This window comes from Danio rerio, chromosome 4, assembly GCF_052040795.2.
Source record: "Danio rerio strain M-AB ecotype USA chromosome 4, GRCz13ab, whole genome shotgun sequence".
NCBI lineage: Eukaryota > Metazoa > Chordata > Actinopteri > Cypriniformes > Danionidae > Danio > Danio rerio.
In genome coordinates this window covers 35171208-35185328 of record NC_141024.2, presented here as the reverse complement: position 1 = coordinate 35185328, position 14121 = coordinate 35171208, and the positions used below count along the sequence as shown (strand labels likewise).

The following is a 14121-nucleotide window of genomic DNA, read 5'->3' as shown; positions in this document are numbered from 1 at the left end:
ATGGTGAAAACGAATGTGGGATGCTTTGATCGTTTGCTTTGTTGTGCAACCAATGCACTTCCAAAGCCCTTGCTTTACTGGGACTTTGCCATAGGCTATCCTGACACTCTAATTTCCCCCTGTCCATAAACTTGGTGACCTACTGCATCAATCAGTGTGCCTAGCACTGACAGGGCCAAAGCTCTGTAGTGCACGGCATACAAGTGGGAACATGGCTCTCCAGGTCCCACCACCTTGGAGGAACATTGCTGGGACTCGAGGCGTACATATGCCCTGAGCCTGTCCACTCATCCGTGCTCGCTACGGTGGCACATATACTAAAATTGGATCGATACAGAGAAGATTAGCATGGCCCCTGCGAAAGGATGACACGCAAATCCATGAAGCGCTCCATATTGCTGTTTTAGTACGTGGGTAAAAGTACAGAAATGAAAAAAGACAAAAGGCTTTTCACGATTCCAAATGGTGCATGAGGATGGGTTTAGCAAATCGTGGGAGGTGCTGCTGGGTCAACTGGAAAGTCTACATGCATGGTGAAAACGAATGTGGGATGCTTTGATCGTTTGCTTTGTTGTGCAACCAATGCACTTCCAAAGCCCTTGCTTTACTGGGACTTTGCCATAGGCTATCCTGACACTCTAATTTCCCCCTGTCCATAAACTTGGTGACCTACTGCATCAATCAGTGTGCCTAGCACTGACAGGGCCAAAGCTCTGTAGTGCACGTATATAAGTGGGAACATGGCTCTTCGGGTCCCACCACCTTGAAGGAACATTGCTGGGACTCGAGGCGTACATATGCCCTGAGCCTAACCGCTGGTCTGTGCTTGCTACGGTGGCACATATACTAAAATTGGATCGATACAGAGAAGATTAGCATGGCCCCTGCGAAAGGATGACACGCAAATCCGTGAAGCGCTCCCTATTGCTGTTTTAGTGCGTGGGTAAAAGTACAGAAATGAAAAAAGACAAAAGGCTTTTCACGATTCCAAATGGTGCATGAGGATGGGTTTAGCAAATCATGGGAGGTGCTGCTGGGTCAACTGGAAAGTCTACATGCATGGTGAAAACGAATGTGGGATGCTTTGATCGTTCGCTTTGTTGTGCAACCAATGCACTTCCAAAGCCCTTGCTTTACTGGGACTTTGCCATAGGCTATCCTGACACTCTAATTTCCCCCTGTCCATAAACTTGGTGACCTACTGCATCAATCAGTGTGCCTAGCACTGACAGGGCCAAAGCTCTGTAGTGCACGGCATACAAGTGGGAACATGGCTCTCCAGGTCCCACCACCTTGGAGGAACATTGCTGGGACTCGAGGCGTACATATGCCCTGAGCCTGTCCACTCGTCCGTGCTCGCTACGGTGGCACATATACTAAAATTGGATCGATACAGAGAAGATTAGCATGGCCCCTGCGAAAGGATGACACGCAAATCCGTGAAGCGCTCCATATTGCTGTTTTAGTGCGTGGGTAAAAGTACAGAAATGAAAAAAGACAAAAGGCTTTTCACGATTACAAATGGTGCATGAGGATGGGTTTAGCAAATCGTGGGAGGTGCTGCTGGGTCAACTGGAAAGTCTACATGCATGGTGAAAACGAATGTGGGATGCTTTGATCGTTTGCTTTGTTGTGCAACCAATGCACTTCCAAAGCCCTTGCTTTACTGGGACTTTGCCATAGGCTATCCTGACACTCTAATTTCCCCCTGTCCATAAACTTGGTGACCTACTGCATCAATCAGTGTGCCTAGCACTGACAGGGCCAAAGCTCTGTAGTGCACGGCATACACACTGTAAAAAATTGCTGTTAAAAAACGGTCAGATTCTACGGTAAAATAATGTTTTTTCACTAAAACAGTAATATTCTGTTAAAAACAGTGCTTTCTGGGTAACATTTTTGTCTTCGAGAAAGTAACCAACTGCAGAAAACTGTGAGCTAACAGAGTTCAGATTCGATGTTTTGAAGTCTGTGTTTGAAATCACACTGTGTGTCCTTGTTCACTATTTCATACACTAGTTAACTAATATAGTTCACCTGACAGAGTTAATGAACACTAATGAGTGAATTCAGACACTGATGAACACCTGCTGTTAATAATCACAATTACTGAAGAAAAGAAACAAGAAATACAAACAGTGACTTGAGTTACAACATTAAATAAAATCAAATCAAATAAAACAGCTTCAGTCTCAGCAGAGGATCATTAAACAACTCTACAAACAACAGCAGACACACTTATTACTGACTGATTTGACTGCCATACAATTCTCATTGAGATCCAACAGAAATTAAGGTGTTTTTTGTGTCACCGTAATGGAGTGAGGGGCTGATTTAGTTGGGTTCTTCACCCTTGAACTCATTTAATAATACTTTCCACCTGCTGTAATACAGAGTTTACAAAACGTTTAAACTATAGCAATAAAGTTGGGAAGTCAATAAATAGAGAAGTCTTTTTATCTGAATTTAGTTATGATAAATGTTTTGGTATAAATCTGGATGAAGTGCCTCATCAATAGATTTTATGCTTAGTTGCAGGTATTAATTTAATTAATGAGAAGTGGAAACAGAAAAGATACCTCTGTAATTACTTTAAAGTTAAGAAATAACATACAAAAACAGTTGAGTTATGACAAATACACACTCAGATCTCATGAATCTGACCTTGTATCTCAACAATGGTAACATCTCAAATGTTTCATGCTGCAATGCATGCTGGGAGTGGCACGGTACAAATATCCCAGCATGCATTGCGGTATAAATAAATGTTGTATAATGGTCTAACAGTTTTCTTTATTTGTGTTTGATTCTGCTGTTGTTTATGTTTAGACTTTCAGTTGCCTGTTTGTGAGTTAAACTGTTAATTTTGTTAAATTTTGTTAAATTTGTTGTCACCATTATTGAGGTTCATATGCTGATTATTGATGTCTCTTTGAGTGCGCTTTACACCATAGAGCAGTGTTATCGTCCAAGATATTCTTAAAAACTTCCAGAAATCATTGCCATATATATACATATAATGTAAAACAATAGATTTAACATTGAATAGGAGCAGTAAATTTTATTATACTAAATGAGAACAGACTCTGCCATTTAATATCAACATGAACATCACCAGATCTTATTTAGGTTTTTGGCTGACTTGCCACAACAAAGAAACTTTTTAAACAAAGTTCTTAACAATTGAAGCAGCCAAGATACATAAATGATAAAAAATGACAGGGCTAAGAGCCCAACTAAAGCAAACTCTGTTCTCCATGATGGTGACGTAAAACTTTAACTTTTTCTCAAGAAGCACTTTAGTAGATGTTATACAAAAATACATGTATTAAGTAATAAGTGTAGCTGGTGATGATGTTTGTAGAGTTGTTTAATCATCCGCTGATCATTTAAAGGATTTAATCATTTGTTGTTCTTCAGGTTATTTCATTATAAAGCTGTGACTAAAGTTTTGTATGTTCTGTTCTTGTTTTTTCCCTTCAGTATTTCTTCATTTGTTCATTGTTAATCCTCAATTATCATTTAATTAGTCAGTTAATTAATGAATTTACTTCAGCTTTGCTCCATGTTTCTTGAACACTCAGTAGTGTGGACACTTCAATTAAAACTGAAGTATATGCTCTGGGGTTTAAAGGGTTAAAGGTGTGAGAGGTAAAAACACAGTGTAAAAATGTATTTTAACAGTAATATACTGTTAATTTACACAACGGAAGTAGACTGTAAAAAAACAGTAGATTGCTGGCAACCACAGCTGCCAGTAGATTACTGTTAAATCAAGGAAAAAACAGTATTTTACTGTAAAATCTGAAGCTAATTTCTTCTGTCTGTCAACGTTGTGGAGGAGAGTAGAGCCAGTGTATGAGTTAAAGATGAACAATGAACTGCTGATGTTATTCTGCATGTTTCTCTATTTAAAGATAGCGGCTGTTTAGTTGCCGATGCAGTCAGAATCTCTCTGGTGATTCCAGATTTACATGTATGTGTGCTGTTGTGAAAAATAAGACATTAGAGTTAAACCGAACTTTTCTAATTAACTAAAATAAGTTATCATTATAAGTATGCTTCTAAGCATATATAGCACATTACTTCATAAACTCATTCAGCAGTTGACCAAGTTGAGGCAGTTGCTTTCAGTGAGCAAAATGAGTTCACTTGAGTATTGTGTAAATCAATGTAGTCCATGTATTTTTACAGCAACATACTGTAAAATAACAGTACATTGCTGGCAACTGCAGCTGCCAGTATTTTACTGTTTTTTAACGGGACAATTTTTAACAGTGCAAGTGGGAACATGGCTCTCCAGGTCCCACCACCTTGGAGGAACATTGCTGGGACTCGAGGCGTACATATGCCCTGAGCCTGTCCACTCATCCGTGCTCGCTACGGTGGCACATATACTAAAATTGGATCGATACAGAGAAGATTAGCATGGCCCCTGCGAAAGGATGACACGCAAATCCGTGAAGCGCTCCATATTGCTGTTTTAGTGCGTGGGTAAAAGTACAGAAATGAAAAAGACAAAAGGCTTTTCACGATTTCCAAATGGTGCATGAGGATGGGTTTAGCAAATCGTGGGAGGTGCTGCTGGGTCTACTGGAAAGTCTACATGCATGGTGAAAACGAATGTGGGATGCTTTGATCGTTTGCTTTGTTGTGCAACCAATGCACTTCCAAAGTCCTTGCTTTACTGGGACTTTGCCATAGGCTATCCTGACACTCTAATTTCCCCCTGTCCATAAACTTGGTGACCTACTGCATCAATCAGTGTGCCTAGCACTGACAGGGCCAAAGCTCTGTAGTGCACGGCATACAAGTGGGAACATGGCTCTTCGGGTCCCACCACCTTGAAGGAACATTGCTGGGACTCGAGGCGTACATATGCCCTGAGCCTGACCGCTGGTCTGTGCTTGCTACGGTGGCACATATACTAAAATTGGATCGATACAGAGAAGATTAGCATGGCCCCTGCGAAAGGATGACACGCAAATCCGTGAAGTGCTCCATATTGCTGTTTTAGTGCGTGGGTAAAAGTACAGAAATGCAAAAAGACAAAAGGCTTTTCACGATTCCAAATGGTGCATGAGGATGAGTTTAGCAAATCGTGGGAGGTGCTGCTGGGTCAACTGGAAAGTCTACATGCATGGTGAAAACGAATGTGGGATGCTCTGATCGTTTGTTTTGTTGTGCTAATGCACTTCCAAAGCCCTTGCTTTAGTGGGACTTTGCCATAGGCTATCCTGACACTCTAATTTCCCCCTGTCTATAAACTTGGTGACCTACTGCATCAATCAGTGTGCCTAGCACTGACAGGGCCAAAGCTCTGTAGTGCACGGTATATAAGTGGGAACATGGCTCTTCGGGTCCCACCACCTTGAAGGAACATTGCTGGGACTCGAGGCGTACATATGCCCTGAGCCTGACCACTGGTCTGTGCTCGCTACGGTGGCACATATACTAAAATTGGATCGATACAGAGAAGATTAGCATGGCCCCTGCGAAAGGATGACACGCAAATTCGTGAAGCGCTCCATATTGCTGTTTTAGTGCGTGGGTAAAAGTACAGAAATGAAAAAGACAAAAGGCTTTTCACGATTCCAAATGGTGCATGAGGATGGGTTTAGCAAATCGTTGGAGGTGCTGCTGGGTCAACTGGAAAGTCTACATGCATGGTGAAAACGAATGTGGGATGCTTTGATCGTTTGCTTTGTTGTGCAACCAATGCACTTCCAAAGCTCTTGCTTTACTGGGACTTTGCCATAGGCTATCCTGACACTCTAATTTCCCCCTGTCCATAAACTTGGTGACCTACTGCATCAATCAGTGTGCCTAGCACTGACAGGGCCAAAGCTCTGTAGTGCACGGCATACAAGTGGGAACATGGCTCTCCAGGTCCCACCACCTTGGAGGAACATTGCTGGGACTCGAGGCGTACATATGCCCTGAGCCTGTCCACTCGTCCGTGCTCGCTACGGTGGCACATATACTAAAATTGGATCGATACAGAGAAGATTAGCATGGCCCCTGCGAAAGGATGACACGCAAATCCGTGAAGCGCTCCATATTGCTGTTTTAGTGCGTGGGTAAAAGTACAGAAATGCAAAAAGACAAAAGGCTTTTCACGATTCCAAATGGTGCATGAGGATGGGTTTAGCAAATCGTGGGAGGTGCTGCTGGGTCAACTGGAAAGTCTACATGCATGGTGAAAACGAATGTGGGATGCTTTGATCATTTGTTTTGTTGTGCAACCAATGCACTTCCAAAGCCCTTGCTTTACTGGGACTTTGCCATAGGCTATCCTGACACTCTAATTTCCCCCTGTCCATAAACTTGGTGACCTACTGCATCAATCAGTGTGCCTAGCACTGACAGGGCCAAAGCTCTGTAGTGCACGGCATACAAGTGGGAACATGGCTCTCCAGGTCCCACCACCTTGGAGGAACATTGCTGGGACTCGAGGCGTACATATGCCCTGAGCCTGACTGCTGATCTGTGCTCGCTACGGTGGCACATATACTAAAATTGGATCGATACAGAGAAGATTAGCATGGCCCCTGCAAAAGGATGACACGCAAATCCGTGAAGCGCTCCATATTGCTTTTTTAGTGCGTGGGTAAAAGTACAGAAATGCAAAAAGACAAAAGGCTTTTCACGATTCCAAATGGTGCATGAGGATGGGTTTAGCAAATCGTGGGAGGTGCTGCTGGGTCAACTGGAAAGTCTACATGCATGGTGAAAACGAATGTGGGATGCTTTGATCGTTTGTTTTGTTGTGCTAATGCACTTCCAAAGCCCTTGCTTTAGTGGGACTTTGCCATAGGCTATCCTGACACTCTAATTTCCCCCTGTCCATAAACTTGGTGACCTACTGCATCAATCAGTGTGCCTAGCACTGACAGGGACAAAGCTCTGTAGTGCACGGCATACAAGTGGGAACATGGCTCTTCGGGTCCCACCACCTTGAAGGAACATTGCTGGGACTCGAGGCGTACATATGCCCTGAGCCTGACCGCTGGTCTGTGCTTGCTACGGTGGCACATATACAAAAATTGGATCGATACAGAGAAGATTAGCATGGCCCCTGCGAAAGGATGACACGCAAATCCGTGAAGCGCTCCATATTGCTGTTTTAGTGCGTGGGTAAAAGTACAGAAATGAAAAAAGACAAAAGGCTTTTCACGATTCCAAATGGTGCATGAGGATGGGTTTAGCAAATCGTGGGAGGTGCTGCTGGGTCAACTGGAAAGTCTACATGCATGGTGAAAACGAATGTGGGATGCTTTGATCGTTTGCTTTGTTGTGCAACCAATGCACTTCCAAAGCCCTTGCTTTACTGGGACTTTGCCATAGGCTATCCTGACACTCTAATTTCCCCCTGTCCATAAACTTGGTGACCTACTGCATCAATCAGTGTGCCTAGCACTGACAGGGCCAAAGCTCTGTAGTGCACGGCATACAAGTGGGAACATGGCTCTCCAGGTCCCACCACCTTGGAGGAACATTGCTGGGACTCGAGGCGTACATATGCCCTGAGCCTGTCCACTTGTCCGTGCTCGCTACGGTGGCACATATACTAAAATTGGATCGATTTTAGTATATGTGAAATCCCTGTTCCCTGCGAAAAGGAACCTGATGGATCTTCTCTGTCCCCACCCTGCGGCTCCCAGCGATCCTCTCGACGTCACATGGCCTTGGACTGCAGGGCAGTGACCCCTGAACCCCAATGGGGTCACCTGTGGCCTTGAAGGGTGCTCATGCTTGCTGAAATTAAAGAAATGCCCAATATGGTAAAAAATCAAAGGCGGGCCCAGGGGCGGGCTGGCAGGCTACCTGAAACTGGCATAACAAGTAGCCATGTGCTTTCTGGGGTATGACAGGTGCATATTAAGTAGCCATGTGGACAGCTGTCATTGTATAGCAGGCAATCAAGAATGTGTATTACAATGTAACTGAATAATTTGAAAAAGAAAATTCATTTTAAAGGAGTTACATTTAATAATAAAAAAAGTATATTTTGTAATAAATGTATTCAAATATCTTTAAATATTGTATGTTTATTTACAACATAGCTAGCTAAAATGTTTTTATAATTATGACTTATATTTTATATTTTTTTAAGTAATAAAATATTTTAATAGTTCAATAATAAAACATACTGAAATATTGACTTTTAAATTGAATATTGTATAGGGTAACTGATGTTAAATTAAAACATTCAGTTTAAGGTTACCTAACATTTAGGTAACTTATTTATTAATATTGAATAGCATGTAATAAAATATTTAAACAAAATGATCATAGTACCTAAAAATATTAGGTTATAGGATATAAAAATATATATCTATAATATATATAATAATTAAAATATATTATAATTAAAAGAGTCTAAAATATAAATATTAGGCATTAATATTTAAATAGGTTTACTATTACTTTTAAGTTTAATAAATTAAGAATATAATTAAATATATTTTAAAGTTGTATTTTATTTACTTAAATTTTTACAGTTACATTAACATATACACATAATTTTTAGGTGTTACTGCATTTATATTAAACATTTACTTAAGTTTAATTTACAATATAATTTTATACCACAATTGTTTTTTACTGTTAGGTAAACTCTATTGTTTATAACTTGTTTATCAATAAAATACAGGACCCTTAAATTACACAATGATAATGTTAAAGCCACCACATGAATATGTGTACGCAGTGTATTTTTGGAAGTTTTATTTTATTAAACAAGTTCTTTAACTCTTGTTTGCAATAAACGAATAGAAAAAAATTATGTAAAGTGTAATATAAATTAAGTTATTTGAGTCACAACAGATAACCCACTCTTGGGATACTATAGCTACTGAACAAATATCTTATAAAAAAGAAAAGAAAAAAAGCTGAAACATACACAGTTTATTTACACAAAATATATAACTATTTATACTTTTAACATATTAGGGCTGTACAATATAGTGAAATATTAATTTTGTTATCACAACAGTATATGGGATATAAAAATCACAAACGTATGATAAATTATTATTTTATAAACTACCTTCCCAGTAGTTGCTGCTCAGCTATTTGCTTGAGCAGCTCAAAGCTTAACCCAGAGCTAAAAATCAACACTAACTGCAAAAGTTAAGAAAAAAGAAAATTACAACAGCCAATCACCTTGACAGTGTTTTTAGACTTAAAATTTTTAGAATTAGGAGTTAAATTGCATCTAAAAATGATCTTTTAACCGTTTAATATTAAGTAAATGATTTATTAACACACACACAAAAAGCTGCATTTTTCTAGGGAAATGTTATTTTAGAAGTAATCAAATTTTTCTAAGGTATCATAAAGCCCTAAAACATATACAAGTATGAATATATATATATATATATATATTTATTTATTTATTTTTTATTTTTATTTATTTTTTTAAACAAAATAAACATTTAGATTAAATGTACAAAATTGGTCATTTTTAGAGTCTATTTTGTCTCTCCTTTTTTAACTTCCTCCATCCACTGCGCCACAGTTTTCCCAGAAGCCTTTGCACAAAAGTGGACGCCTCTGAACTGGCTATGGCCAAATTCTTTAGTTTTTGGCTGGCCACACTTTTGGCATAGGAACTGCTGAGGTGCTTGTCTTTTTCGGGGAGTCAAACCTTGAGCTGCTGCTGCAGCGGCTGCCTCCGCCAACTTCTTCCGCCGCCACGCTGTGGTCTTTGGCACCCTCTTTTCATCTGGCGCAGCAACTGGTGCGAGTACTCCAACAACAGTAACAGGCGCAGCACCAGCAGGAACAGAAAGAGGCACAGCACCAGCAGGAACAGGTGCAGCACCAGCAGGAACAGGAACAGGTGCAGCACCAGCAGGAAAAGCAACAGTCTTAGCAAAGCCTGCAGAAGATGATTCAAGTGCTGCGTTAAATGCAAGTGCTGCAAAAGGTGCTGATGTGGAGGCAGGTGTGAGGTAAGTGGCTGTGCCAGGAGAGACATGAGGACCAGGTTTGACAGATGCTGCCGCTGTGCCCACAGGAGGCGGTCGGCCTCGAGAACGCGGTGCTGCCTGTCCAGACGCATCCTGCGGTATTGCAGACTCGAAACACGAGTGTCCGTGCTGGACTGCTTCCAGCAGTTTTTGTAGCACCGGTGGGAGCGGTACAGGGGCCACCAGAGGAGCAGAGAACGCCTCGATGTCCTGCTGCAAAACCTCCCTCTCTTGCTCCTTTGTTCGTGCGTTGAACCTATGAACAGAAAAGACAATAGTTAGTATAGGTGTTAAATTATTTTGAATATGAAAGGAGACACAAACAAGAACAATAAATATTGAACCTACCACTGTGAGATGGTAAGCTGGTTCAGCTCAAACAGTTTTAATTTAGTTTGAGCCATGATTCCGGGGCTGCCCAAGACTACATCACGGATCTTCCTGTAGTCCCTTAGAATGGCAGCCCATCGGTTCACACGAACTCCGGAGATGGTTTGCCCGGCAGGGTGGATTCTGCAGAGAGCCAGGCAGATAGCTTCCACTAGACGGCTTGCACTGGGCCACTGTGCAGGTCCACCTTCACCAAGAAAGCATCTGTGAAATGAAAAGGGACATACCATAAGACACATATCAGTCAACCACATCAATAACGCTGGTTCCAAGACTTGCTATGAATAGAAAAATTAAAAAAACAGAATACAAAAAAAGCTACCTCTTTAGACTATCTGTGCCGGGGGTTACGTTGGTCTTCGAATGGCTGACCTTAAAGCGACCCTTCAGCAGTTTGTCACGGTGGCGGGGAGGATAGATGAGAGGTCCCTTGTCATGATCTGCTAGGTGGTTCCACAGCATGACAATCTTTTCTACCATACTCTGCGTGACAAACCCCTGATGCCGCAGGTCAACCAGACAGTCAGCCAGTCTAATGACATGGTCATATCCAGGTTGGCCATCTGGTCCCACACTCTCCATCTGTACATGAAAACAAACAAACAAATTAATAAAAAATAAATAAATAAATGTACCAATATGAAATGACTTTTTGTTAAATTTTACTCAAAGTTAGTCATTCCTTTGTGGTAAAATTAAATATCAGAATCATCACGTATCATGACATCACAGTGTACACAGTGTGTTTGAGTGTTCAATGACCTGGCTCTGACTGGACGACGCAGGAGAGGAAGACACAGCTGCTGGGTCTGTCTGGGATGAGGGCTGAGAGGGGTTTTGGAGGTTGCCCTCAAGCTCCATAAATTCAGTGGGCTCGTCGAGGTATGCATCCTCAAACCCCTCATCGCCCTCCAGATCAGCCAGTAGGTCTTCATCCTGAAGGTCATCGGGAACATCAGGATCTTTAGCCAGGTCTTCCTCTAGAGCTCTATTGGTCTGAGAATACAAGTATTCCACACCAATAAGCTCTCCTGTAGAAATACAGAGTTTATTGCATAAATGCTTTAAATAAAGAAATGGCTGGAAAACAGCTAAAATAAAATGTCTGCATTAATGCAATACCTGTATATTCACCGGGGCTGGTGTAATCCTGCACCAGTTTCTGTCCCAGGAGCTGCTGGCTCAGTATATTGCAGTACTGCAGCAGCTGGCCACCGTAGCAGATGTTCTCTCTGCGGGCACCCTCTACTGCAGCGACCCCACGTGCCTCATTCCACTGCACCAGGCCTTCCAGCAGGTACATTTGAAAATGCAAAGCATTTGCACTTGTACCTAAAAACAAATTTAGAAATGATTGTAAAATCATAGTACAAACACACAAATAAACAACAAGTGGCATTTTTTGGGTAATGTTAACCTGGGACGAAGCGATTTAGGTGCAGGTGGAATGACTCCAGAGATGTGGAGCCACGTGCACAGCGATACACTGGCAGAATGACCCCCTCCTTGGTCACCTGCCCTGTTTTCCTGTACAGCTGTACACCTGGCGGGTCCTGGATGCAATGAACGTGGCGCTGCTGGGTCTGCCAGATCTCTTGCATCCTCTCCTGGTCCAGAAGTCTAATCCCCATGGTGTCAGTGGCCCCCATGAAGTCTTGTAGCAGCTTCTCAAGAAGCTGCATGGTCTCCTGGGCCCCTCGAGTGCGGAGGCGGCAATGCTTTGCCAGTTCTTTGGCAGTGGGCTGGCAGCCTGTCAACCGCTTGGCCTCCATTAGCCTCTCCACATCTGAAGCATCCCATTCAAAGATGCAAGCAGTGAGGCGCTTCATGAAGGGTGCATAAAGCGGGTGGCTGTCTGTGGTCACTCCAACGGTAAACCGCCGCATGAAGTGCCACACATCCAGCCTGACAATGAGCTGGTCCCACTCGCTAAACATTGCAGCCGCCTTTCCTTTCCCAGTGGCAGAGCAACAGTCCCGGTCCACATAGAGAAGTTGGGGAGGAACTTCTCCAGCTCTCCGGTAGCGCTCCACGAGTCCAGAGCACATGGGAAGCAGGCCATCACCCTCTGCCTCAGTGAGGACACACATGAGAACCTGGCCAAACTCGTTGCCCACATCTGTGACCCATGCTGCAGTGCCAGCAGCCTCACCAGCCAGTTTCTTAGTGACCTAATACAGGATGAAATATAGTAATATTATAGAAGACCTGTTGTTTTACGGTTGGAAAATAACATATTGTGACAAATAAATTAAATAACAAAACAGTAATGTGGCAATGATGTTATCAGTGTGTGTATTTTTACCTTTTTAGTGGAATCCATCTTTAGGATGGTTCCATAGATGGAGGTCACTCTAGCCTTTAGTTCAGGCAGCCGTGTCAGTACATCTTTAGCATACACTGACAGCAGCCATGCCGGACAAGGCACAGGCACCATCTGAGGTAGCCGGGCAGCGAGACTGCTGGGATCTGTGGTGCAGTCTGGGAACTTCCCAACCACAGAGAGATAATGGGTTGTCTGGGCAATCCATTGCTCTCTGTGCCTGACACACAGGCTTCGGTAGGCAGACGTTGCACTGTTCCCAAGTGAGCGTCCCCGCATCCACCTCACAATCTCCTTATAACAGGACAGCCTATATAATAAAAAATACACACAAAAAGGCAGCTAAATATCAGACTAATCAGAACAGACATTTTTCCATGTTAAAACTAGTGCTGTCAAACAAATAATCATGTTTAGTTAGTATTTATTTAATATATTATATGCATTTCATGTATTGTACGTGTGTGTGTGTGTGTAAGTGAAATATATATATATAAAATCATAATAAATATGCCAACCTGTAGGTCAAGACTGCAGGAAACATTTCCCTGTGGACAGGATCAAGCTGGCTAAGAATATCTTGAGACCAGGCTGCTAGCTTTTTTTTGCAGGACCTGCATTCAAGATATTCTGTAGCCATGTAGTACCAGCCACTGACGTCCAAGACTTTCCTGACCGTCCTGTACAGTCCACACGCCGTCATCGGGAAACCAAGACGCCGACAGTTAGGCTGTGAACACAGCAGCCGGTATGCCCACAAGCGATAAGGGACCCACAGGAACAGCCTTGCATGATAAAAGGCATCTGGTGATGAAGGAGGTTGAGAATACAAAGGACGGGGCCCAGGAGGATGCCACCAGAGACGCAAGTTTTTAGTCAGCGCCAGTCTGCCAGACTTGTCTCTGGTGAAAAGAGCCTTGCTGACCCACAAATGCTGCTCCTTGGGAAGTGTCTGTTTCCAGCCTTCTGGCAGCAGCAGCTGTAAGGGAAAGGAAAAACAGAAATCGTGTACATGTCTACTTTTTTGGTGTCTGATTTTTGACTAGTCATTTTACTTACTTCCTCTGTGGGCAGAGGCTGCTTTTCTGGCGCAGCAGCTTTCGACGCAGAGGGCACAGGTTCAGGCCGGACGGGTGGTTCAGGAGCCAAGTCAGCTACAGTGCATGGCACAAAAAAAAAGGAAATGAGATACATAGAATTGGCACAATCTCTCATAGTAATACTTCTAACAGAATAAAAAATAATAATAATTTACTACTGCTAGATATTAGTACTACAATTAAGCATTAGTAACATGTTAACATTAGTTGTTGCAATGTATGTGATGATTAAAATTATTGTAATGAGATGAAGACGAGCATAAATATGTGATGATAAAAAGTTAGCGGTTTAATGTTGAGCGGGATGAAAAATGGCGGCGGTCGGTGGTAA

The 14121-nt window shown here is 42.4% G+C and overlaps 1 protein-coding gene and 9 non-coding genes across 10 annotated transcripts; 9 read left to right on the top strand and 1 right to left on the bottom strand.

Annotated features, from left to right (window-relative positions):
- The first annotated feature begins 293 nt into the window (after positions 1–293).
- LOC137494880 (U6 spliceosomal RNA) lies at positions 294–400 on the top strand. The gene has a single exon (XR_015484878.1). It is a non-coding gene; the product is annotated as a U6 spliceosomal RNA (small nuclear RNA).
- A 422-nt stretch (positions 401–822) lies between these two features.
- On the top strand, positions 823–929 carry LOC137494905 (U6 spliceosomal RNA). The gene has a single exon (XR_015484938.1). It is a non-coding gene; the product is annotated as a U6 spliceosomal RNA (small nuclear RNA).
- Positions 930–1352: 423 nt separating this feature from the next.
- Positions 1353–1459, top strand: LOC137494751 (U6 spliceosomal RNA). Its single transcript, XR_015489642.1, has one exon. It is a non-coding gene; the product is annotated as a U6 spliceosomal RNA (small nuclear RNA).
- A 2914-nt stretch (positions 1460–4373) lies between these two features.
- On the top strand, positions 4374–4480 carry LOC137494752 (U6 spliceosomal RNA). Its single transcript, XR_015487921.1, has one exon. It is a non-coding gene; the product is annotated as a U6 spliceosomal RNA (small nuclear RNA).
- A 423-nt stretch (positions 4481–4903) lies between these two features.
- Positions 4904–5010, top strand: LOC137494538 (U6 spliceosomal RNA). Its single transcript, XR_015487795.1, has one exon. It is a non-coding gene; the product is annotated as a U6 spliceosomal RNA (small nuclear RNA).
- A 420-nt stretch (positions 5011–5430) lies between these two features.
- Positions 5431–5537, top strand: LOC137494526 (U6 spliceosomal RNA). The gene has a single exon (XR_015487699.1). It is a non-coding gene; the product is annotated as a U6 spliceosomal RNA (small nuclear RNA).
- Positions 5538–5959: 422 nt separating this feature from the next.
- LOC137494750 (U6 spliceosomal RNA) lies at positions 5960–6066 on the top strand. Its single transcript, XR_015489631.1, has one exon. It is a non-coding gene; the product is annotated as a U6 spliceosomal RNA (small nuclear RNA).
- A 423-nt stretch (positions 6067–6489) lies between these two features.
- LOC137494587 (U6 spliceosomal RNA) lies at positions 6490–6596 on the top strand. Its single transcript, XR_015484873.1, has one exon. It is a non-coding gene; the product is annotated as a U6 spliceosomal RNA (small nuclear RNA).
- Positions 6597–7016: 420 nt separating this feature from the next.
- On the top strand, positions 7017–7123 carry LOC137494898 (U6 spliceosomal RNA). The gene has a single exon (XR_015484955.1). It is a non-coding gene; the product is annotated as a U6 spliceosomal RNA (small nuclear RNA).
- Positions 7124–9369: 2246 nt separating this feature from the next.
- Positions 9370–14097, bottom strand: LOC101885950 (uncharacterized). Its single transcript, XM_087248472.2, has 9 exons — positions 13750–14097; positions 13209–13669; positions 12673–13000; positions 11785–12538; positions 11490–11699; positions 11130–11398; positions 10690–10949; positions 10326–10571; positions 9370–10233 (listed from the first exon to the last, which is right to left on the bottom strand). The coding sequence occupies exons 1-9, from the start codon at positions 13903–13905 to the stop codon at positions 9477–9479; spliced, it is 3441 nt and encodes a 1146-aa protein (XP_087104598.1). The 5' UTR covers positions 13906–14097; the 3' UTR covers positions 9370–9476.
- Positions 14098–14121: the final 24 nt, after the last annotated feature.

Coding starts and splice junctions, on each gene's coding strand:
- LOC101885950 (XM_087248472.2), bottom strand. CDS start 13,905: ATGAGAGATTGTGCCAATTCTATGTATCTCATTTCCTTTTTTTTTGTG. Junction 13,670..13,749: donor AGCCTCTGCCCACAGAGGAA/GTAAGTAAAATG, acceptor TTTCCCTTACAG/CTGCTGCTGCCAGAAGGCTG. Junction 10,572..10,689: donor GGCACAGATAGTCTAAAGAG/GTAGCTTTTTTT, acceptor TTCATTTCACAG/ATGCTTTCTTGGTGAAGGTG.